The 27,376-nt window shown below is 35.5% G+C and overlaps 1 protein-coding gene across 2 annotated transcripts; it reads right to left on the reverse strand.

Moving 5' to 3' along the window:
• Window positions 1–2,731: 2,731 nt before the first annotated feature.
• Window positions 2,732–25,708, reverse strand: LOC133195501 (uncharacterized). Of its 2 annotated transcripts, none has more exons than XM_061331358.1 (9): window positions 25,637–25,708; window positions 22,263–22,442; window positions 15,804–16,538; window positions 12,988–13,110; window positions 11,364–12,744; window positions 9,700–10,288; window positions 7,681–7,921; window positions 7,236–7,434; window positions 2,732–7,050 (listed from the first exon to the last, which is right to left on the reverse strand). In XM_061331358.1, the coding sequence occupies exons 2-9, from the start codon at window positions 22,404–22,406 to the stop codon at window positions 6,860–6,862; spliced, it is 3,603 nt and encodes a 1,200-aa protein (XP_061187342.1). In that variant the 5' UTR covers window positions 22,407–22,442; window positions 25,637–25,708; the 3' UTR covers window positions 2,732–6,859. The 2 variants fall into 2 exon arrangements, with proteins under 2 accessions (XP_061187342.1, XP_061187343.1); XM_061331359.1 differs by lacking the exon at window positions 25,637–25,708 and adding an exon at window positions 23,027–23,081.
• Between the last annotated feature and the right edge of the window lie 1,668 nt (window positions 25,709–27,376).

Raw genomic sequence — 27,376 nt, forward strand, 5'->3', positions numbered from 1 at the left:
AAGAGAAAATATAGTAAATTCTTAATTGTTCAGTATTTACGAACATTTTGATTTTATTTTATGCAAATTTATTGGCTTTAATAACTTAAATTCTTATGAATTTTCTATAGATAAGTAATTCTATTTGCAGGGCCAGGCTTACTGACTTGTATGTGGTGGACATTTTTAAGATTTTAAATTGGCTAACTGAATTTGGGCCATATACATGTATGCATACACATTGTAATAACTTAATAAATATTAACTGATTTTTTCTTCAGTATACCCCTATATGTATTTTGCTATCTAAGTCTTGATGATATAAGATATTGCATGTCCCGTTTAAGCTACATGTACAAGAAATATCCTAATTTTATCATATTTTAACACTCGTCCTGATGCACAAACTACAGCATTATATATCCATACATTTATTTCACAGACAGTTCACTTGACGTGAGTATAAACATGTCAGCACCTTCTGAAGTACACTTCACTCATCAATGACATTGTGAGAAGATCCTGAGTGATTGTCATATCATCATATCATACAGGTTGTTTTTTTTTCTTTTTAAGAATTGCGATCCTTGATACCGACTTGACTGTACATGTAAATGTATACATGTACATATAAATAGTGCTAACTACATTGATTTCTTAAAAATTCTGGTGTCACCCCACTCCATAATTAATCAATAACAACATCTATTATACATTATATACTCTGTAGCACGTCCCTATTTATTCACTGCAATGAGTTGCATTGGGATAAAGTATCTGATTGATTTGTCTGCATGTTTACTCATAAAAATATTGTAGACATTAGTCATACCAATATTGTAGACTTTAATACCAATATTGTAGACTTTAATAGTCATACCAATATTGTAGACTTTAATAGTTATACCAATATTGTAGACTTTGATAGTTATACCAAAATTGTAGACTTTAATAGTCATACCAATATTGTAGACTTTAGTTATACCAATATTGTAGACTTTAGTTATACCAATATTGTAGACTTTAATAGTTATACCAATATTGTAGACTTTAATAGTCATACCAATATTGTAGACTTTAATAGTTATACCAATATTGTAGACTTTAATAGTTATACCAAAATTGTACACTTTAATAGTCATACCAATATTGTAGACTTTAGTTATACCAATATTGTAGACTTTAATAGTCATACAATATTGTAGACTTTAGTTATACCAATATTGTAGACTTTAATAGTCATACCAATATTGTAGACTTTAATAGTCATACCAATATTGTAGACTTTAATAGTCATACCAATATTGTAGACTTTAATAGTCATACCAATATTGTAGACTTTAAAAGTCATAACAATATTGTAGAATTTAGTCATACCAATATTGTAGAAACAATACCAATAAGTGGACAAAATTGGCAGTTCAGTATTATACTTTCTTCCAAAGAAGGAGCTTTAAGGTACTGAATTTTAGCATGTCTAAATCTGTGTGCTCAAACAAATATTGTAAACACAAGGAGTGCAGCATGTAACCAAGCCTTGTTGTCCAAGCTCAAACCAATACTGTAAACACAAGAAGAAGTGCAGCATGTGACCATGCCTTGTTGTCAAAGCTCAAACCACTACTGTAAACACAAGTAGAAGTGCAGCATGTGACCATGCCTTGTTGTCCAAGCTCAAACCAATACTGTAAACACAAGTAAAAGTGCAGCATGTGACCATGCCTTGTTGTCCAAGCTCAAACCAATACTGTAAACACAAGAAGAAGTGCTGCATGTGACCATGCCTTGTTGTCCAAGCTCAAACCAATACTGTAAACACAAGAAGTGCAGCATGCGACCATGCCTTGTTGTCCAAGCTCAAACCAATACTGTAAACACAAGAAGTGCAGGCTGTGATCATGCCTTGTTGTCCAAGCTCAAACCAATACTGTAAACACAAGTAAAAGTGCAGCATGTGACCATGCCTTGTTGTCCAAGCTCAAACCAATACTGTAAACACAAGAAGAAGTGCAGCATGTGACCATGCCTTGTTGCCCAAGCTCAAACCAATACTGTAAACACAAGTAGAAGTGCAGCATGTGACCATGCCTTGTTTTCCAAGCTCAAACCAATACTGTAAACACAAGTAGAAGTGCAGCATGTGACCATGCCTTGTTGTCAAAGCTCAAAGCAATACTGTAAACACAAGTAGAAGTGCAGCATGTGACCATGCCTTGTTGTTCAAGCTCAAACCAATACTGTAAACACAAGTAAAAGTGCAGCATGTGACCATGCCTTGTTGCCCAAGCTCAAACCAATACTGTAAACACAAGAAGAAGTGCAGCATGTGACCATGCCTTGTTGTCCAAGCTCAAACCAATACTGTAAACACAAGTAAAAGTGCAGCATGTGACCATGCCTTGTTGTCCAAGCTCAAACTAATACTGTAAACACAAGAAGAAGTGCAGCATGTGACCATGCCTTGTTGACAAGAATAAGTAAGGTCAAGGCAGTAATAATGATCATTTGAATTGCAATTTAGAGATTATTCTGGGTTAAAGTTTCATACAATAGATAGATAGATACTTAGTGGAAAGAGAAAATGGACAAATAAGATTGTGACATAGATATAATGTTCTGATGAACACCATCTCAATTCAATTCTTGAGAGATTGTGTTCATAAAAATTATAATTGAATTGCAGTGTCTTTTGTAACAGTGCAGACAATATCAAACTCTAGCAAAACCTCAATGGAAAATATCAAGATATCAATGCATTTCAAAATTTTATTACATTTTTATAAATATGCATTAATACTGAAAAAGAAAATATTTCTCCTACAAATGATTAAAGTAACACTAGTGCAGTTAAGTATACATTACAGTAAAATGCACGTGCCTACTGATCAGTATAAAACTAACCCTAGTACAGAAAACATACAATCATATACATCTTATGTAATTATTAAAAACACTATAAACCTAAAAATCAACGAAAATTGAAAGAGAGAAATATAAACAAGTGATGATAAATGTTGCTCACCTTAAAGTAATATCAGTAGACAAATAATGAAGTCCCCAAAATTAAAATATACAGAAACACAGTCTAAGTGTCTACATGTGTATAGATTGAGAAGCAGGTTGCATGTACGTACATGTATCCATTAATTATGACACAAGTCACAAAGTTAATTGATTTTTAAGGCTTATTATTAATTTTTTGAGTAAAATTTCCATATATTCACAGTATTAAATTCAGGGTGATCCAAAATATATGATACTACTGGTACTTTCATTCTCAATAAAGTTATCATCAATCATAAAACTACATTTTTCATTTATACATCATTTTAAACTGATATACATATTGAATCATTTCATGGATATACTGGAAAGCAAGAATAAACAAGATGTGTTTGTGAAACGCTGATGCCCTCGTATGGCAGCTTATGGTGAAGGTTAAAGTTTCTCAAATGCAAGTCAAAATCCAGGCCAAAAGATAAAAAAAGTTGGTACCCAAATGAAGGTCTTGTCTCAAGGAATATACCTGTGAAATTTGAAAACCCTAGCTGCAACTGTTCAAAAATTATGGCAAAGGTTAAAGTTTTTTAAAAGTAAATAAAACATCAAGGTCAAGGTCAAAGTTGTTAGTATCCAAAGGAAGGTCTTGTCACAAGGATTACATATGTGAAGTATGAAAGCCGTAGCATTAACCATTCAAAAGTTATGGCCAAGGTTAAAGTTTTTCAAAAGTAGGTCAAACTCCTATGTCAAGGTCAAAGGGTCAAAGTGGTTGGTATCCAAAGGAAGGTGATGTCACAAGGATTACATATGTGAAGTATGAAAGTCCTAGCTCCAACCATTCAAAAGTTGTGGCCAAGGTTAAAGTTTTTCAAAAGGTAGGTCAAAATCCAAGGTCAAGGTCAAAAGGTCAAAGTGGTTGGTATCCAAAGGAAGGCCTTGTCACAAAGAATATACATGTGAAGTTTGAAACCCCAAGCACCAACTGTTCAGAAGTTATGGCCAAGGTTAAAGTCTCATAAAATTTTGCAAAAGTGGGTCAAACTCCAAGGTCAAGGTCAAAAGGTTAAATATGATGGTACCCAAAGAAAGGTCTTGTCACAAGAAATACACATGTGAAATATGAAAGTCATAGCTCCAACCAATCAAAAGTTATGGGCAAGGTTAAAGTTGACAACAGACAGACAGACAAACAGACAGACAGGACAAAAACAATATACCCCCGGGATCTTTCGCATAATAAAAATAGGTAAACTGCACAGCACCATATACAGAAGAAATGCCAAAGCCATTTTTTGAAATTTTGAAATGTTTTATTACATTTTATAATGCAGTGTGGGAGTTTCATCATCCTTCAAAAATCAATTCATACATGATAAATGGGCATTACTACGCAAAGATATTTACATAAATTTCCATTTATTAAGTTTGATCAAAGATCAGATATTTTGGATCACCCTGTATATTATGATTCTTTCTTAAGTAAATATTTTGATAAATACTACTACAAAAGTTGTCCTAAATGCCCTAATGCATAGTCTTTTAGTTACAGTAAAATCTGGTTCTACTAAATCATTAGGGGCAGATAAAGTGACTTTGTTAAATTTGTTATAATCCAAAACTTCTGACATATATAAATACAAGGAGTAAACAGAAGACCTTGACGAGGTAAACATCGTTTGATACAGGTCAGTAAGTGTCACATAAAAACTGTACGGTTTGCATCAAGTTTTAAACAAACAAACAACTCTCTACATGATTTAATATGCATCTTTACAGTAGCTCGGCTAATTTTAGACTCTTCAGTGTAAAACACTTGTACACTGATGAGGAAGTTGCCGTAGTTATAACGATTAAATACGATAACAATGTCACAATGCAGGCTCTTGTTTATCTACATCCTGTTACAGTGTAAGATAGTAACAGTAGATCCCTTGTTTTCAGATTCCATTAATTAGAAAAATACCTAATCAAAGATTATGAAGCTCATATCCACAAATGTTATCTATAAGTAAGGCAATTAAAGTCTCATACCATTGAATGTACTGATATTGTGCATCTCTGTGGTAGGATTCATAGTTACCAGTACTTGGGAATGGACCTGCTTCAAAAACTATAACCTGCTCAGTTGTCCAGAATTAGTCGGCCAGATGCAGCATCTAAAAGCAAATCTGGTAGTGTGCATCCCTCGGTGCATCTTCAATGAAAAATTGGTCACAATAGGGGTTTTAACTACTTGGAGAGAGATTTGCTCCTAAAACCTTAGCACTGCATGACACGAGGCCTTAGATATAGCATTAGCTCAACTTAAGGTGAGGGAAAAATCTGTTAACTCAAATATTTTATTAATTATTGATTATGCAAATCCAAAAGCAGACCTAATGAATGGTGGATTTTATCAGAGTGCCTACATGACTAATGTACAAAGCAGAGATATATAGGAGATTCGGAAGCTTTGTCTCATTTAGAAGCTTCATAGCCCCCCTCCCTCCCCCAATAAAAAAATTAAAAAATACCCTTGTGTATTGATATAGTGGAGCAACAATGCTGCAACATCTATGCTATATTGTCATAAATTATGTTAAAATCATTTTAACGATGAGAAAATTAATCTAAATATGATAAAACATTTTCAAATGAATTCAATGTTGATTGTCTTGAAGATAATATCACACTAAAAAAACCCTTCCTGAGTGGAATTCTCTTTAAAAAAAATGAGCTGATTTGATTGTATCAAAATCAAGATGGAATGTTTGTTAGCTTATCGTATAGTATTAGTCTTATCAGAGAAAGGTGTGAAAGTGTAAAGTTGTTATAGATTATTGTTACAAGATCGGACTAACATTTCATAAATTAACAGTACTTGGACAAGTTGGATCAATATAAGTCCAAACATTCAAAATTGGACTGCATAGTTTAAATTACATGACTAAGTCATGATACAAACAGAGAATAATTCAGAACTATTATATACCTACACACAATGTGTGTCTTGGCTATATATAAACATCTGAAACAATATGTAAAGCTACATTGTACAAGAACTAAAAAAACACTCAGAGTATCAAAAATATATAAACCTAGCTCTGGGAATTCTATACCTATATACTTAAGTTTTTCCTGAAAAGCCTAGAAAGTTCTTACATTTTAAATAGTATAAAATACATAATATGCCTATGTGTAAATGTGTGGTCCTTCATGATCTTGCAGATAATCATTCAGGTCAGAATGTTTGAATTAAGAGAGGACTGATTAACTACTGCAACAAATTGAAAAATTGATATAAAAATAAATAATTTCTTTTCTGTTTTCTTAACAGTCATGCTTGGAATGTATAGCCATGGAATAAATGGGTTCTGAATTAAATGTTTTTGTAACAAAGTAATTTTTCTAAAAACTACAATGACAACAGTTACATAAACAAATTAGTAAAGTCATAAGAAAGTGTCAAAAATATAATAACAAAGATGTAATGATCAATTATTTGCAATCCCCACAATCACAAGAAACCTGAAATCAAACCATGATGCCTTCCTATACACACATAAGGTACTTTGACCTTATGAATATCACTAAACACCCAAGAGCCAGTACAACAGAGCCAATAAGATAAAATCTTTAAATAATCTAATGGCACCACAGGAAAGTTTGATATTAAATAACAATAAGTGAAATTTCATAAGGGACAAAGAAATATGTACATGTACATGTTTGGTCTGATTTGTAAGGGAAACAATTCACATTCTAAATGTTTGGCTGCAGACTTCCAAACTTGCATAAAAATTAATCAAATTGTCACCCCATCATTTAAACAAACGAAAAAAAAAAATACTGACAATACTGAAAATTTGACTCCTATCAATCTGAACCTCCAGTTTGTTTACACTCCATTGAGGAACTTTGAGAGTTTTTCAATGATGTCCTGCCGCTGCATCTCTGGTTTAGCGAGGACGTCCACCAACTGTTTAACTGTCATCCTCTGAGTCTGGTCCAGGTCCAACAGCAGCATTTTAGCCGGCTCCGATTTTGTTTCATACACCAAGATTTCTTCTACAGTGAACCCGAGCAACCCTACCAAAGAGAAACACATGTCACAAGAAGACACAATAACCTGTATATGTAATTGGTACATGTATAAATCTATTTCAATCTTATTGTACAAGAATCTGTGGTCAACCTTAGTTTTATTGAAATGAACTTTTCAATAATTCTCTGCCAACATTTTTCTGTATGTCTTGCTTGATTCAGTGCTTTACCTGCGAGACATCTCCAGTCCTTCTGTACATTAATCTGAAGGTTCTCGTAGACGTCCCTAAACACGTGGTAGGGGAGAGACTTGATGTACAAGGGGGCAGGTCCAGGGGTCTCAAAAGACTTATAGCTCTCGTTTGACCCCGTTTCTGTGTCCTGGTGGGGAAGTAGTTCATGGCGACCAGACTGCTGCTTCTTTGAGGGCTAATAAGTGTAATGCAGAATATTATACAGTGAAAAAAAAATTGAAATGTGTTAAATGGAGATACTGAACTCTTTTAAACATTTTTTGTAACTTAGTTATTTACTTTTGACCATGCATGTGCTTCTGCCAGTCTCATAAAAACCAGCCCATCTTCTATCATTGTCAATGATAGAAGAAGGGAGGCTGATTTTAATCAGACTGGTACTTCTGCACTAAATGACGGTAGAAAGGTCACAGATACTGACCTTGAGCCAGACCTTGACCTGGTTGTCCACCTTAATGTTGCCACAAAAGATGGGAAGCCCCTCGGCAAGGTCTAAAACATGTAGTTCCTCTGAGTTTTTCCGTGTGTGTTGTGCATAGCTACACTTCTCCTGTAGAGGGCAGGCTGGACCTAACACATATTTGACCTCTGACCCCAGGCTTGATTTGCATATTTCAGTCAGCCAGTCTAATACCGCATGCAGTCTTACATTTTTCTCTAGTCTGTAAACAAAAAACAAAAATAAATTGTTAATATACATCTCAATTTAAGGTACAGATAACAAAATAAAACACTTAATATTAACTTCCTGTTTGTCTCCACGGAAACAGAACAGGGTTAATCTCGTACAAATCCTGACAATAAACTGCACTGGGGAACTCAAGTTTGCTTCTGTATTAACGACTTATACTCACTACTTTATTAATTGTAACATCCTCTTTCCTCCAGGCAAGGTTACCTACTACAAACTATTGATCAATGCTGTTTTATTAACTCACCGTACACATCATGATCCCTTCATTGTTCATTAAAAAAAAAGTATTCATCAGGGATTTCCCCTACATAACCTTCATTAGTGTATGAACTAAATGTTTATTACCTATTGATCTGGATTCGGCAATATTTTTTCATTATCTTCTCATTCCAATTAATATGATGTTTATGAACCCAGACAGATTCTGGAGAAAGTACTGCTCAGTTTATCAGATTTTAAGATTTATCAATAATCATGTTTAATATCTTGTGAATGGTATGATTAGGGTTATCCCAAAAGAACAAAAAAACCTCCTGTGGACTCTTGCATTCTTCAATACAACAGATTTTTTAAATGCCAGTTTGGATTTGGTATCACTTGTGATAAGCAGAAAATGAGAGATAACACACAGTACATCTCTGAAGCCTAAAAAGAGGTCAGATGCAGAACCTAATTTACATGATTTAGCAAGCATAAGACCTGACCTTTTGAATTGTCCTTATCGAGTTAAGCAGTCACTTTTTATACAAGAGGCCCCAAGGCCACATTGCTCACCTGAGCACTTTGGCTAGAGAAAAGCAGGGAGGGGGCAAGATTTGAACAAACTTGAATATACAAGGGTTATCCCAAAATTCCGTATACTGAGCTCATATACTTTATAGAAATTAATGCATCTTTATAAGATTTTCTGGGTGGATAAAGTGTGTTTTGGCAGATATATTACAAAGTTACAAGATTACTTGAAAACAATTCGAGTAGCGGTAATATTTAAAACTGAAGTGTTGTTGTAAGATAAATGTCAATGGTTTGAAGAAATTTGAATCTTCATTATGTAATGAAGCTTTCACATAACTTTCATCTTTTCTGACCCAGTGCATGGTCATTGAGGAGGAAATTTGTAAAAGATGCCATTAAATTTTCACTTATTTTTAATCATGATCTTGAAAGGGGATGATTGTGGTCCTTCATTTGAACAACTTAAAACCCCTTCACCCAAAAATGCTTTGTGGCAAGTTTCGTTGAAACTGGCCCTGTGGTTCTTGAGAAGAAGTTGAAAATGTGAAAGGTTTACAGACCATAGTTGACACACAAGAGACAGATTCTGGACAACCTTCGATCAGAAAAGTTCACTTGAGTCTTTGGTTCAGGTGAGCTAAAAAGGTTTAACCAGTCACTTATTTAAAAAAGTAGGTCAAAGGCAGCATACTAAGCATGCTTGGATGTATCATGTGTGCATTTCAGTCTGAAATCACTAGTGACAAGCTAGAAACAGGTCTTAATGCTTAAAGCTACAAATGTACAAACAGACAACTGAAGGTAATTCTAACTCTTCTGAAGGGGGGACTTTTGATGTTTGCTCTACAGGAAATAATAGAATCTCTCTGTGTGTGCTTGGATAAGAATTAACTCTGTTACTACATTTAACTTTTATAGAGTGTGAAGCCATTGTGATTAGGGTCACAAATATTGAGCTGAAACTGTTTTTACGTTTTATAGAGTGTGAAGCCATTGGGACTCGGTTCATACCTATTAAGCTGAATCTGAATCCTGTCTCGGAGTTTCTCGTGGATCAGTGTGATTTCGTACCCCGCGTGGTGGATCACACAGGTGATGCTATTGGTCACCACCAGAGAGCGGGCATCACTGGCATTGTTCAGTCGGAACACGAGATGAAAATAGATCATGCTGGATATGTGTGGGGGGTTTCCTCGGAGCTGAAAATACAGACTTCCTGTTGTGTACTCGAAGGTCTTCTCTGAATACACTGGCTCAGGAATGAAACATGGAATAAAATAGTGGCTGCCATCAATTGCCTCTTGCCTGAAGATCAAACCAAAAGCTTGTAGTAAGAGCAGGACCTTGTCTGGACTGAGCTGTAGCTTCATACTCGACATGGAATATAGGTCAGTCTGAGGACATATTTCTGACCAATCAGACTGCAGGAAAAATCCTGAAGCAATGAGTTTGAGCCAGATTTGTTTGATTGCCTCATTTGATTGGATGATTCTTGGAGAGATTGTCTGTAGTTGGTGGATTCTGTCCAATAGGATATCAGGTCTTATAAAGAGAAGTTTGTCTAACTGGCTGATGCTGGATACAGGTAACAAGGCTGCCTCTGAAAAGCAATTATAGGTACACAATATATAATGGTGAAAATGTAGAACCACAAAAATACAAGATCTAAACAAAATCGTGTTTTCCCTGCTCAATAGACAAACCCCTTCCCCTGAATTTTTTTTTCAAAATTTAAAAAAAAAAAGGAAGATGGAAAAAAAATAACTAGAAAACAAACAAAGAAAATTAAAAACATTTTTTGGTTAAAATTCATTATGATTCTGTATTCTATTTTTTTTTTTTTTTACCATAATGCTTCCTAAATTTTAATTTGTAATTTAATAACCTTACTAAAATAGTATTATCCACCCATGCAATAAAATAGACATACACTATATGCACTAGGGAAGACTATATAATTTCTACCAGTAATATTTACTTATAAAATCATGTTAAAGGGGTTTTTAAATGATATGCGTACAACATTAAATTACCGTACAGTTTGTAGTAATTATTTGATTTCCATTTTTCAGAAGTTAATAGTACAAACAACATTACAGACATTTGACAGAATTTTCATCTTAAAGTTTATCTAATGGTAAAACAAACAGCTCTTGTTGGAACCAATCAAAGAAAACATAAGCAACAGTAGATTCCCCTTCACACGTCTTAATGCAGGGATCATGTGGATTGGCATGTAATCATGGTAATACTCAAAATTTAAAGTGAAATTTAATTTGTGATTCCTATATCGGTTTATTGCACTTTAGGTTGCTGTAAATCACGAAAGACTGCATATAACATATTTGAATATTTAGAACATGTGAATGTGCATTGTTCAATTTGTCTACACAACTCCTATGATTTATAGCTGGGCCTGTAAAATGCAAACAATAAACATCAAATAGCTTCACTACACATGGCAGATTATGGCACCTGTTCCCACCTCTGATGTTTTTGGAGGTCTGTGTTTGCTCTGCTCCAAAATTTGTATTGTTTAATGGACTTTTGAGCTTGAATACTGTTCGTTATCTCCATATATTTCATTTCACTTGTTCAGCTAAAATTCAATAACCTTGAATTTTTAGATAAATTTCATGGAGTCAAAGAAAAAAACAGGAGCATGGTAAACTTACTAGTAGACAAGATTTCTCCAAACTCCAGTAACTCAGTCCACACCACCTGTCTGATTCCTAGATCCGCCCCTGGTACTGTCTCCTGGAAAGTTGCCGTAAAATCATCCTCATCGATGCACGCCACGTCATTCTGTCTCCTCTGTTCTAATTGGTGGATCATTGCCATGGAGATGAGCAGGATATACTGTTTCTCCTGAATCTCACTGATAAATCTCCACACACTTGTCTGTACCTCCACATTTGGTCGTGCTCCGTTAGCCATGTGGAACAAATGTGGATGTCTTGGAACGTTATATTTCACAATCTGATTTCCATGAGAAGTGTAGAATAAGGTGCGGACTTCATCAATGGTGGCGGTGGATGCAATGTCAGATGAATCTACTCCTAGAAGTCCATAAGTTTGAATGGGACATTCGTACCCTACTGCTCCACGAATTGTGTGTATTGTGTTCTGTAATCGGTGAATTTCACAGGGAGGGGACTTTAACATTTTATCACCATCAAAACTCAACAGAAATACACTGGTCCTAGTGAATAAATACTGACAGCACTGAAGGAAGAATTTCTCATCATACACAATAAAGATCTCTGTGTTAATAGCTCCACAGCCCACACTGCTGGGGTAGGATCTGTCACTTGTATCACATTGGTTAAGGGAATCATTACTTGCGTGCCTGGCTCGCTCATCTATCTGTAGGAGTCGGTCATACTGAGACCACGGTTCAAATCCGACCTCTCCTGACCTCTCCATCGCCATGGTTGCAAACACTCGGTCAAAGAGCCTCACTGTATTGTCTGTGGGTAACAGGAAGTTGGGTAAAAGTAACTGCGACAACTGTCTGGCATTAGTGCCACAGATAAAAATCCTCACTTTGGGAAACTTCACTTTCATCTGGAAATCGTCAAGTCCACCTGATGTACCATCAGCTGACTGCAAACCGGGAACGAAAATCTGGACATGCTCCACCTTAGCACCAGGTGAAATGGGTCGGATTGTAAACCGGCTACTAGGATCTAGAGTACTGGGGCCCTGTTTAGGTTTCACTTGTCTCGGTTCACAGCTACCGGAGCTAAAGGTTGATGACACAGAAGACTTGGACATTGTACTGGGCTGATGTATGTAACCATCAGACCGACCCCCGACCTTAGCATTTACGGGGGAACAGCTCCCAGGGAGGGGGACATTAGATTTGACCGGCTGTCCAGTGATGTCAGTTAACATAGTGGGGGCTGAGATTGGGGAATGTGGGGGGTTGGGCTCCACAATATCGGGGCGGTGGCCAGTTTGGAATGACTTGTGTCGAGGTAACATTCCCTCTGGTCGCTGGAACACTACCTTAACTTCCCTCAGTCTCTCCAGCTTCTTCTCCAGGAACAGTGCCTGAGTTAATCATCAAAGAATTTGAGAATTATAAACCATTTTAATATGTGGTAACAGTTATATATTAAAGCTTTATTCCTTTAATGAATTTTACTATTTTTACAATACATTGCCAGCTGAAATGTTATTACAGTTTACAGATGTATCTTCATCTCAATTCATCGGACCATGAATAAACTTGGTAAATGTAAAATGATTTTATGACAATATATATCACAAAAATACAATTTCCAAGATAAAAACCTCTTTAGGGTTCGCCAGAGCATGACCGTCAATAGAGCGTATCCAGTCACCCACCATTAACTTGCCATCTGCTGGACCATCTTCTGTAACAGACGTCACCAGTGTGTACCAATCATCTGCATTCTGCCAAAATATAGATAATGACATGAGAACAAGTAGAACATGCGGAGCTCTAAAAGTGTAAATACCAGTGTTGGTAAGGCCATCTTTAAACAAGAGGCCCATGGGCCACATCGCTCACCTGAGCACATTGGCTAGGAAAAAAGCAAAAATCAGTACAGTATTGAAAAGTTTACAGGGAGGGGGGTGTTGAATTTTAAACTACCTGATGATGCTTTCATATCAATATAACAAATGGCTTTGTTGTTCTTGAGCAGCAGATTTTTTTCCCATATATTCATTTGTAAAAATTTGATCCCCCATTGTGGCCCAACCCTACCCCCGGGGGCCCTCATTTGAACAAATTTCATTCTACACTACCGAAAGATGCCTCCATATCAATTTGACTAATCATGGCTTTTCTGTTCTTAAGAAAAAGACTTTTTCCTATATATTCCTCTGTAAACTTTGATCACCCATTGTGGCCCCAACCTATCCCCGGGGTAATGATTTGAACAAACTTGAATCTTCACTATCTGAGGATGCTTCCATATAAATATGACCAATCATGGCTTTACTGTTCTTAAGAAGAAGATTTTTAAAGATATTTTCCTATATATTTCTATACAAAACTTTGATCCCCAATTGTGTCCCCACCCTACCCCCGGGGGTTATTATTTGAACAAATTTGAATCTTCACTACCTGAGGATGCTTCCATATAAATATGACCAATCATGGCTTTACTGTTTTTAGAGATATTTTCCTATATATTTCTATGTAAAACTTTGATCCCCCATTGTGGCCCCACCCTACCCCCGGGGGTTATGATTTGAACAAATTTGAATCTTCACTACCTTAGGATGCTTCCATATAAATATGACCAATCATGGCTTTACTGTTTTTAAGAAGAAGATTTTTAGAGATATTTTCCTATATACTGATATATTTCTATGTAAAACTTGGATCCCCCATTGTGGCCCCACCCTACCCCCGGGGGTTATGATTTGAACAAATTTGAATCTTCACTACCTGAGGATGCTTCCATATAAATATGACCAATCATGGCTTTACTGTTTTTAGAGATATTTTCCTATATATTTCTATGTAAAACTTTGATCCCCCATTGTGGCCCCACCCTACCCCCGGGGGTTATGATTTGAACAAATTTGAATCTTCACTACCTGAGGATGCTTCCATATAAATATGACCAATCATGGCTTTACTGTTTTTAAGAAGAAGATTTTTAGAGATATTTTCCTATATACTGATATATTTCTATGTAAAACTTGGATCCCCCATTGTGGCCCCACCCTACCCCCGGGGGTTATGATTTGAACAAATTTGAATCTTCACTACCTGAGGATGCTTCCATATAAATATGACCAATCATGGCTTTACTGTTTTTAGAGATATTTTCCTATATATTTCTATGTAAAACTTTGATCCCCCATTGTGGCCACACCCTACCCCCGGGGGTTATGATTTGAACAAATTTGAATCTTCACTACCTGAGGATGCTTCCATATAAATATGACCAATCATGGCTTTACTGTTTTTAAGAAGAAGATTTTTAGAGATATTTTCCTATATACTGATATATTTCTATGTAAAACTTGGATCCCCCATTGTGGCCCCACCCTACCCCCGGGGGTCATAATTTGAACAAACTTGAATCTACACTACCTGAGGATGCTTCCATATAAATATGACCAATCTTGGCTTTACTGTTCTTAAGAAGAAGATTTTTAAAGATATTTTCCTATATATCTCTATCTAAAACTTGGATCCACCATTGTGGCCCCACCCTTCCCCCGGGGGTCATGATTTGAACAAACTTGAATCTACACAACCTGAGGATGCTTCCATAAAAATATGACCAATCATGGCTTTGCTGTTCTTAAGAAGAAGATTTTTAAAGATATTTTCCTATATATTTCTATGTAAAACTTGGATCCCCCATTGTGGCCCCACCCTACCCCCGGGGGTCATGATTTGAACAAACTTGAATCTACACTACCTGAGGATGTTTCCACATAAGTTTCATCTTTCCTGGCCCAGTGGTTCTTGAGAAGAAGATTTTTAAATGATGCCATTATTTTTTCACTAATTCCTAATTATCTCCCCTTGAAAGAGGGCTTGGCCCTTCATTTGAACAAACTTGAATCCCCTTTACCCAAGGATGCTTTGTGGCAAGTTTGGTTGAATTTGGCCCAGTGGTTCTTGAGAAGAAGATGAAAATGTGAAAAGTTTACAACAACAACAACAACGCCAACGACAACAACGACGACAGACAACGGACAAATTTTGATCAGAAAAGCTCACTTGAGCCTTTGGCTCAGGTGAGCTAAAAATTGTTTGTTTGCCCTCTCCTGACTGACTGGCTAAAAATGGCTCAAAGCTTTTTTTAACCTCCATTAAACCATAATTTTTTCTTTTCATTTAGGAATTTTCTCATTCTGTCAACAAGTATTTTAATTTTATTTTAATATATTTTGAAAATTTAGCATTTATGTTGAAATTATCGGGGAAAAAGAATTTTCCCACCTACCTCCCGATCCAATTTTTTTTTACCCCGAGTCGGGAGAGGGCAAACAGACATTATTTTAAAGATGGCCTGATGAAGAAAATATTATGAAAGTCTAGGAACTATTTTAAATCTGGATTCTAAGATGCAAGTCTAATAACACTAATGATAAATTCAAATTGCTAAGCTTACATTTTTGAATTCCTTGACTTTGTAAGAGAACCCGAACTTTCCTTGAGATGACGTTTTTAAGTCCACAGCTTTAGTTAAGCAGTCCCACTTCACACGATGAGGGTACTTAAACAAGTCCTCATAGCTCCCCACAAAGCCCACTGACTTTGCCCAAGAGTTACCCCCTTTATTGGTTAGATTCACATGATTGTGTCCAGTACAGTTGTTGTTTTTACATTCTTTGCAGACCCCCGAGCCCACAGGCATCGAGTGATAATGTTCCTCTTCCACAGGGTGTCGTTCTGTCATTACTGGCACTGAGCACACTCTTTCCTCATAACAACTGGCCGTGTTGAAGTGTTGGTCTACCTGTGAGCCTACTCGCTGTTCTCCTGCGAGTAGTGAGTCATGCTCGCTGGATTCTTTCTCATCGTTCTCCACACTGTTGGACTTGATCATCCTCCTCATACCGCTGATTTTCTTCCTGACTTCCATGGAGTTGGATGACTCGCTCGAGTTTGACAGCTGAGATCGAGTTCTTTTGTTGTTTTTTAACACATCACAGACGACTAGTGTAATTGTGTAATCTTGGATTGAGTCTATAAGACCAAACACCTGGTCTTCTGTCAGTCCGCGCACGTCATTCCCGTTTATACTGACCACACACTCAAACTGGGTCAGATGAGAGCCACTCACGAGGCGACACACCGGCTTCACCTCTGTCACAATACAGAACGTGTCCGACTCACCGATGTTCTGTAATATAAAAACAAATTTCTTGAGAACTCTGACTTTTGTAAGAAGGATAATACAACTTCTGAATCAAAATAAAGCAAAAATCCTTGTGTGGAAGGTTGAAACTGCTGATATACATGAATATATTACTACTCTAGATACATTTTTTCACAGTCTAACTGCAAACTAAGATGTTTAAGATACACGTACCATGGAATTATAACGTGTGGTGATAAAGCCATTGCTCCCCATCACTTCTACATATCCTTATCACAATATAACGTAGTACATTAACATGTACAATATCCTAGGTTTGTTCCCTGTCTTCAGTTTGCATACGTGTACTACACCACAGTGTCCCTATACTTCATACAATGTCATACTGCATGTACATACGTGTACTACACCACTGTCCCTATACTTCATACAATGTCATACTGCATGTACATACGTGTACTACACCACTGTACCAATACTTCATACAATGTCATACTGCATGTACATACATGTACTACACCACACTGTCCCTATACTTCACACAATGTCATACTGCATGTACATACATGTACTACACCAACGTCCCTATACTTCATCTATGTCATACTGCATGTACATACATGTACTACATCACTGTACCAATACTTCATACAATGTCATACTGCATGTACATACGTGTACTACACCACACTGTACCTATACTTCATACAATGTCATACTGCATGTACATACATGTACTACACCACTGTCTCTATACTTCACACAATGTCATACTGCATGTACATACGTGTACTACACCACCGTCCCTATACTTCATACAATGTCATACTGCATGTACATACGTGTACTACACCACTGTCTCTATACTTCACACAATGTCATACTGCATGTACATACATGTACTACACCACTGTCCCTATACTTCATACAATGTCATACTGCATGTACATACATGTACTACACCACCGTCCCTATACTTCATACAATGTCATACTGCATGTACATACGTGTACTACACCACCGTCCCTATACTTCATACAATGTCATACTGCATGTACATACGTGTACTACACCACTGTCTCTATACTTCACACAATGTCATACTGCATGTACATACATGTACTACACCACTGTACCAATACTTCATACAATGTCATACTGCATGTACATACGTGTACTACACCACTGTCTCTATACTTCACACAATGTCATACTGCATGTACATACGTGTACTACACCACTGTCTCTATACTTCACACAATGTCATACTGCATGTACATACGTGTACTACACCACTGTACCAATACTTCATACAATGTCATACTGCATGTACATACGTGTACTACACCACTGTCTCTATACTACATACAATGTCATACTGCATGTACATACATGTACTACATCACTGTACCAATACTTCATACAATGTCATACTGCATGTACATACATGTACTACACCACTGTACCTATACTTCATACAATGTCATACTGCATGTACATACATGTACTACAGCACTGTACCAATACTTCATACAATGTCATACTGCATGTACATACGTGTACTACACCACTGTACCAATACTTCATACAATGTCATACTGCATGTACATACATGTACTACACCACTGTACCTATACTTCATACAATGTCATACTGCATGCACATACATGTACTACAGCACTGTACCAATACTTCATACAATGTCATACTGCATGTACATACGTGTACTACACCACTGTACCAATACTTCATACAATGTCATACTGCATGTACATACGTGTACTACACCACTGTACCTATACTTCATACAATGTCATACTGCATGTACATACATGTACTACACCACTGTACCAATACTTCATACAATGTCATACTGCATGTACATACGTGTACTACACCACTGTACCAATACTTCATACAATGTCATACTGCATGTACATACATGTACTACACCACTGTACCTATACTTCATACAATGTCATACTGCATGCACATACATGTACTACAGCACTGTACCAATACTTCATACAATGTCATACTGCATGTACATACATGTACTACACCACCGTCCCTATACTTCATACAATGTCATACTGCATGTACACACGGTGTCATTACTGTACACAATGTGCACAGCCAATTGTTTCTAACGTTAATTTAACCTGAAATTAACGTAAAATTAACTACGGTTACGACAAAGATCAAAGAGATGCTGCAGCCATTATTCTCCAATAATTCACAATAAAATTTAAATCAGTTTCCTCTAATTGTGAACGTGTTCACGAGGAAAATGAAAGAGATATTTTTCGATTGTGACACAAATTGGTGGGAAAAATTTATTTGGGGACCAGATTACCTCGCACGTTTTTTAATGTTTGAGATACAAATGAAAGAGGAATAGCATTCAATAGTGACATCATTATAAGACACAAAACTAGCTTCTACATCTCTCTATATACAAGTTTAAATATTTGCCGTAGCAGAATAGAAATAATTCCCTTGTCATTGGAATTGTTGGAGAATATACCCCTCAGTCTTGAAGATTCTGTTAGCAAATAAAAATCTCGCCCTTCGGGTTTGGTTTTTATTCGCCAACAAAGTCACTCAGCTATCAGGGTATATTTTCCTAAAATTCCTTTGACACAAAAATTATTCATTAATTCTGCTACAGTTATTGCATTATATAGTTAAATATCCCATCATATGGCATGCCTAGACAAAAAGTATGCTAAAATTTCAAGCATGTGATGAGTAGTTGCTGAGAAAACTGCGACAAAAATTTGTTACAGACAGTCATACAGCTACACAGACAGACACACAAGGGTACAAAACATTATACCCCTCTCTCCTTCGGAGCGGGAGTATAATTACTGCAGATCATCAAATTAATGTCAGACCATCAAATTTTGCAACACCTTATTCTTGCGAGATAGCTATAAGGTATTTGATATTTTTAAGTTGGACAAAATTTTCATGAATTCTAATTATTGCTGTTAATAAGCTACTAATTAATAAATAAAGATTCAGAATGAAATTTTTGTGAGCAGAATGTCTCACGTATTTACACAAATAAAAGTAAAATGATTTACAGTAATGTTAATCGATATTAACATTTAAACATTAGACACTGTGTACCCAGTACTTGACGAGCTGTACTACATCAATGACCCTTCCTTCATAAAAAATATACTCTTCTCAGAGTACAAAGTACACATTCTCTACTAGTGTCCCTTCACTTTACACGTAATACTGATCTACTCCCATAAGTACATGCTCATTGACAAAATAGGAAAATGTGATCTTCTCATAATAGCTATAAGCTACTGTAAATTTAACCAAATTTTCATTATTTCCTTATTTTCACAAGAAAGATATTGGGTATTTATAAGCAAGTGTAAATTTTGATGAATTTTAATTTTTGTTGAATATTTTCTTTAAGATTACATAGATATTTTGCTAGCAGAGATAACATGTACAGGAAAGGTATACTGGCAGTTCTCACAAATAGAGGGATTTACAGTTTTAGTCCTTACACTGATAGATCAAATAATTACAGCAACTTGGCACAAAGCTCACTGGAAGCCATGTTATCAAATGAATGGCTCTTAAAATTCTCTGTACACAAACCCCCACTGACCACCTATATAAAAAGAGCTTGAGGACTATAATGTTTACATAAAAATCATCTTTCATTTCAGCAGAGGAGGGACCTTCGAGTAGTAGCTTTCTCCATTTCAATTTGAAACCATTTAAATAAGACAATGAGTATTTATTTAAATAACATGTTTAAATTGTGCAACATGCTGTTGATATGGAACTCTGCCAGAAATTAAGCCCCCCCCCCCTTTTCCCCTATCTACTTGATGCTGTTGTTTGAATTCAGGATCATGACAAATTATGCTTCACTTAGCCCCAAACAGGAAGTCTGACGGAAACTGAATTAATCTTCAAACAGGGATCTCGGAGGCTTGTGTCTGCCACACGCTGAGCAGCTGTTCCATGTTTACTTTTATTTTTAATTTCATGAACTTGACAATATCATAGGCGGCCACAGAGAATTTAATATCAAGTTGTTACCCCACTTAACAGCTACCCCTTAGACTGTTTAAAAGCTTATCTCAGCGAGCTTGTCAATTGGCATGTCAGTTAACGTTACATAAGGTTACTGTGTTCTTTCTGATTAAATTCAACTATTTGAATAAAATAATAATGTTGACTATCTGATAAACATGATAAAATATTATATATTTTTCAAATGAAATAATTAAATATTCCCCAAATATTGTATCCTACTAATTTAATTTTTAAAAAAATGTTCTTTATTAAATGATATGCCAAATCTAAAAGTTTTTCCTACAAATACATTACATTAATGCAAAAATTCAAGGCCAGGTTTAAGCTCTATATAGGGTGAAGTATGATAAAACATTGGTCATCTTTAAAGGAGTAAACGTGTCATTTACCAATGTCAAGGTCAAACACAAGGTCAAAGAACATGATGATCAGTGTGAATTCTCATCAATAAAAATAAACATTTTATTTACCAGTTTAAAGGTCAAAGGTCAAAGTTAAGTACAAATTCAGTGGTAGTGGTGAAACATGTATTTGTAACATTTCATTCTGATTTACTTATACATGTAATTAAGAAGATATTGATCATGGTACATGTCATAATTAACAGATATGAATGATTTTTTTTCTCATTTATAATCAATGTCATGTATAATAAAGGGTCAAAGTCAAAAGTCAAACGATGACAAACAGTCAACGCAATGGCATTACATTTCAATCATGTCATAGTAAACATTTGTGAAGCCTGGAGATTTTACTAGAGCGTAGAGGTTGCTCACAGCAGTGATGCACGTAACAAGTACCAGTAATCAAAATTGTTGACACAGACATCATTTGAAAGATTTCACTATGTGATCTGGTCAAACATTGAACAAACAATGTATCATCACTCACTCTGGATGAGACACCAAACACACATCAGTATGTAACATACACTCCCCGTCAGCGCTGTACTTGACATCATTGCAATTTTCAGAAATTGGTAGGAATTACTTATAACTGAAGTAGGATCTGATTTGTTGAAAGTTTCTGAAACCTTAAAAACTTTAGGAAGTAAATGTCATAATTACAAATAACATCCCTGAAGTATGTGACAATTATTTCCTCTCTTTCAGTAACCATTTTCCACCCACAAATTTTAGAATGAGGAATATGTTCTATCAATGACAATATTAAGTACAGTAGTAGAATTCTACTGTGGCTCAATATCATGGTTCCTGTGAACTCCTCGTGTAACTGTGTGTCTACAAAGAACCTTTACTGTGGCTATGGGGCAATAAGGAAGGGATTTTGCTCAATAATTAATAGTCATCACTATGATCATGATGATAATATTAAAATGAAATTTTAATTCTCTCTTTGTCTGGTATATTAGTCACAGTTTACAGTTCATCACAATTATTTAATTTTTCCATGTGTTTTCATACAAAGTACAATAACACAGTATCTCATCTCCTTTACAAGTGAAGTAAAATTTTTTCTCACCCCCCCCCCCCCAAAAAAAAGGTTAATTGCCCATTCTGTATTAATAGTGGTAACATCATCATTACAAAATGACTTGCAGGGATTATTCATCAAAATGAATAGCTTGTTGATATTCTCCAGTTCATCATTGTGCAAAGGTGGCCCAAGGGCCCCTAGAGTGATTGATTTAAAGTCTTTTATTCAGACACTCACCTGAACTTTGAGTTTGATTCCGAGTTTTCCAGAGGAGCCTCTCTGAATGACAACTGTATGAGTGTTTACAAATGGAACATGTTGTGACTTGAGAAGGTCTAGAAGAAGTAGGTACTTGTGAATCTCTGATGGGGCTGACCCCATACCGCCAACGTGGTCACAGCATCACATCACGTCTGTCTGAAAATACAAAACAGTGCTGTAATCTATCACAATTATGTCAAGTCTGTCTGAATTAAAAAATAAAACACCACCATAATGCAACACAGTTACAGTAATGTAAAGAAAATTGACAATCACATAGTCATGAGCATGGTGAGGAGTTTCATCCTTTTTAAAGTTATAATTCTGGCCTCAAAGTACAAATTTAAAATACATGTATTCACAATCTAACAATAAAATTATAAGGAAATTCATCAATAATTCACTAACAGCATATTATTTAAATTATTATATAATTTTTAAATGCAGTGTAACAGGAAAGGATAAAAATTTCAATGGACCAGACCAAGATTTGAACCCAGGCCCCCTGAATCTCTGGTCAGGTGCTCTACCAATGGAGCTATCTAACCACTGGGGATCGAACCTCCCTGATGGCCGCACCCAGAAAGAAAAAAAAGTGAATACACAATGACATGTATGAATTTCTGTTCATCCACAATCAAATTCCTTGGCACATGCACTTGTAACACAATTCAGAAGTGAATACATAAGCCGCATCCCTTCAGTTGTTTTACCTGTGATTACCTGGATAACGACTTCACCTGTGTGCACCTGTATCACTGAATCACCTCTGTAAAGAAGTGGGGGTCAATATCCGACCTGCCTCTTACTAAGCAAATGTTTCCAGTGGAAGCTATTGACAGACATTGATTTAGTTCTAGACAAAGTCTGTTATAAGGGTTTTAAAACCTGATCATTTCGAAAATATCTTTTTATTTCTATAAATTTTTAATGCACCTATCCCACGCTGTACATGTAATGAATAAACTGATGCACAACTTGTCAAGTAGATACATGTTATATGACCAAAATAGACAGTTAATAATGACACTGCAGAAAATAATTAACATGTATTCAAGCCTGCCTATTGAAGCTTTCTACATAATTTTAAAATAATGAGAGTGAAGAATGCATTTATAGAGATATTAAGGACATTGGCAAGGTTCCTGGTTATTGTACAGAATTTTTCAAGAACTCTTGAGTAGGTTTAAATGTATTAAACAGGTTATATTCTTGATCGTTTAACCTACCAAGCCAACCTTCCTTTTTAGATTTTGTCAAATCAGTGTTTTTGGAATTCTCAATGCATTTCCTATGTAAAATGTTGATAAAAGGGACCCACATAATTTTTCACCATAATATTTCTCCAAAACCACTTATTTCATATAGTTTTTGTATTATATACATTACTGTATCTTCATTTCCTATGACTTCTAGATATTTTGGCTGAAAATGTATATAGAAACAAGACAAGGACATACCGGCACCGATCTTTACTTTTTAGTTACTTCCCTTAACCATGTTAACAGCTATAATTACATATTATTCATAATGGTCCATAGAGTCAGACTGGTTGATTGTTTCTATCATGCAATTGACTGAATTGATTGAAACACACTGCCATAAAAATATTGGCATGGATTTATTTTAATCTTTATTCGTAGTAAATACTAGATGCTGCTTCCTTCATACAACCTAAGAACTATCTCAGTCAGTCTACCTTTCAGCATGTCACATCTTTGCCCTTCCCAGCATAGTACATGTAGTACTGAGCATAACTATGGTAAATGACGACCTGTTGGCTCTTTGTCCCCTGAATACAATGTACCACAAAGCCATTGCTACTTTTTTTTCTTACTGTATAGATGATTCTACCCATTGAAGGAAGTACGCGTGCTTTTGTTTACCTCTGTAACATAAGCTTTATTGGTTTTCACCGCTTAGAGAATTCTACACGGGAGATCACTCTCAATCACTATTTCAAAAGAGAAAAAACCCATGTATTAAACCTTTTTTCTCCGAAAAACCCTGACTTGCCAATGTCCTTAAAATAATTTTTCCCCAGCTTAACTGACACAAATAAACAGTAGTATAGTCCATCCTTACACTTTTAGTTTAATATGTGGACACTTGGAGGGGTAATATGGAAATATATGGGGTCCTTGACATTTAACTTCATGCATGGTGCATTTTGATAAAAATAAGGCGTAAGCCGAGATCGCCCAATATCCATTTTTTTCAAGGATCTCGTATATTTTTGTTATGCCCCTTTAAGGGTCCACTTTACGAATTTATCCTGTCAATGATTCTTTTTTTTAAAGTTTAATTTCTCTAAGCGAAGCAAACTGTTCCATAAAATTGTTTACATTATTCACATTTAAATCTGGGGCCTATGTGATGTCATTTATTGTGCCTATTTGATGTCAGTTATTGTGCCTGCGTGATGTCAGTTATTGTGCCTATGTGATGTCAGTTATTGTGTCTTATATATGTGATGTCAGTTATTGTGCCTATGAGATGTCAGTTATTGTGATTATGTGATGTCAGTTATTGTGTCTAATATATGTGATGTCAGTTTATTGTGTCTATTTGATGTCAGTTATTGTGCCTATGTGATGTCGGTTATTGTGCCTATGTGATGTCAGTTATTGTGTCTATGTGATGTCAGTTATTGTGTTTTGTATATGTGATGTCAGTTATTGTGCCTATGTGATGTCAGTTATTGTTCCTACGAGATGTCAGTTATTGTGACTATGTGATGTCAGTTATTGTGTTTTGTATATGTGATGTCAGTTATTGTGCCTATGTGATGTCGGTTATTGTGCCTATGAGATGTCAGTTATTGTGCCTATGTGATGTCAGTTATTGTGTCTTATATATGTGATGTCAGTTATTGTGCCTATGAGATGTCAGTTATTGTGATTATGTGATGTGATGGCAGCAAAAAATGGTTTTATACTGTATAGTATTCTTGACCAATGAAATTTCAAGATTTTTATCAGAGGCAGGATAAAGTATATTATATAGTTCTATAACATATATATCTACCTACATGCACCTGTATTGTATAATTTATGTAAATAATGGGTTGTTGACCTGCAGGGCACATAAGTGTACTCCATTCTTCATATATATTGATCAAAATAAATATGCATACTAAGTGCATTATACACATCACATGTATGTATATATATACATACATGTCGTACTGATGAAATTAGAAAATTTAGCTGAAAACTGATCGTGCAAACATTATCATGATTATAACATGTATATAAAGCTTGCAGCTCATTGATGTTATAGATTGAAATAAACATATCATCATACCATCTACAACATGTACAATAAAATGAGGCTGATATGTTATATACCTGCATAGCCTGCGTTGACAAAATCACTAAAAATCCCAAAAATATGAGAGGGAATTTCACTCAGAGGCAACACAATTCCTTTACTTCAGTAATGAGTCCATTACACATACAGCAAACAAAGCTACCAACACATCAGCCGGAAAGAGGGAAATTTCTTCCTGTTTGGAACATCTCCACCTCCTTAAGTAGGAACCTCAATATCCCTCCATCCTCTCACTAGTGTGTACACAAAGTTACATCTTAAAGGCTATTAAAGTCTTTTATCTAACATCTGACCATGCTAACTGCAAAGAAGTACGCTTATATCCTAATAGTTCCTCTACGTACGCTAACAGCAAAGTAGAAGACCATTTTAATAGTACTGACTCAACTATAGGAAAATCAGGACAACATACAAAACTTCACAATTAATAGCAGAAAAAAAAATATGATATACACTTTTGTTTTCTTAGTCCAAATTATAAACAGTAAACATAGTGAATGACTTGTAACACGCCACTGCACCTTGTTTTAAGTGTTGAACTTACACCACAGAAAATAATTCTGTAGATAAACACACTTGGGTTTCCCTCAGTTTATCTTGTATATTATGAAGTGTATTTACTCATTACTAACATATAATTATGCAACAGAAATTGTCTTACATTCTTTTATTAGGACAGTCCAACTACTATAATATGGCAGGATCATGCAGATCATTAAATAGCACAGAAAATTGCTCCTGCATGTGTTGTATCCATTTGGCATTTCAGGTTTAGTAATTGTAAAAATAAATGTCTATAATAATATTTGCTACCAAATTAATTGAATTTATTCAAGACATTTAAGCAAGTCATCATTTAATTTGTCTAAACTACATTTAATATAAATGTCTAGAGTACATCAAATTGAAAGTAACATATATTACACAATACACATGTTGTATATTATTGAGACAAACACACAAGAATGTCATCCATTATAATTGTTTTAAGTGTAAATTAAAGAAAGAGAATGATATACAGAAAAAAGCTTTATGTTGAGGAGTTAGTCAGAGCTTTGCATGCTGAAAGAGATTGACAATTTTTTCCCCACCCTATGTATATACAGAAATTTCAGGTACTTCCATGACAAGAGAAAAGATTTTGACTGAGACTCTTAGTAAGTTAGCTACTGGAACTTTAATCTATAGAGAGAAGTTCTCAATCCCTCAAAGTAGAGCACCAAGTCCTTCCCAACTTGATCCCCTTGTTAAATCAACATGATCATATTGACAAACAAATTACATTGTACTCTAGATCCTTTGATCTCACTCCTAGGTAAAACTGAATCCCTACCTGGGTGTAATTGTTATGATGGTGAACAGTAAGGGATATGTGTTCTCAGACTGATAACTGTATGTTTATAAAAGACACTTGTAGATACACATGTTGATTACTGTTAATTAACTGGATGATTACTCATTTAACTAACCATCAAGCAGTCAGTTAATACTTGCCATGTTACTATTAACACATGATTAAGCCACAGTGTAACTGTTGACATGCAGTCAATAAATGCTTTTAAACAGAAACAAATAAACTTTCAGACTGTCACATATATGGTAAATGTTTGCAATATATTCATATCAGCTAACCAGTCAAGTTTGCAACATATGTAAATTAACTATTATCATAAAGTTAACTGTCATGCAGTCAGTAACTGTTTGTAATAATTAACTAAAATAACTGCCATGCAGTCAGTAACTGTCTGTAATAATTA

The sequence above is a fragment of the Saccostrea echinata genome, unplaced genomic scaffold (assembly GCF_033153115.1).
Source record: "Saccostrea echinata isolate AGI-Se365-2 ecotype Australia unplaced genomic scaffold, CSIRO_AGI_Sech_v1 ptg000029l, whole genome shotgun sequence".
Classification (NCBI taxonomy): domain Eukaryota; kingdom Metazoa; phylum Mollusca; class Bivalvia; order Ostreida; family Ostreidae; genus Saccostrea; species Saccostrea echinata.

Coding starts and splice junctions, on each gene's coding strand:
- LOC133195501 (XM_061331358.1), bottom strand. CDS start 22,406: ATGGGGTCAGCCCCATCAGAGATTCACAAGTACCTACTTCTTCTAGAC. Junction 7,922..9,699: donor ATTCAGATTCAGCTTAATAG/GTATGAACCGAG, acceptor TTTTGTTTACAG/ACTAGAGAAAAATGTAAGAC. Junction 7,051..7,235: donor GGACTGGAGATGTCTCGCAG/GTAAAGCACTGA, acceptor TCTCTTTGGTAG/GGTTGCTCGGGTTCACTGTA.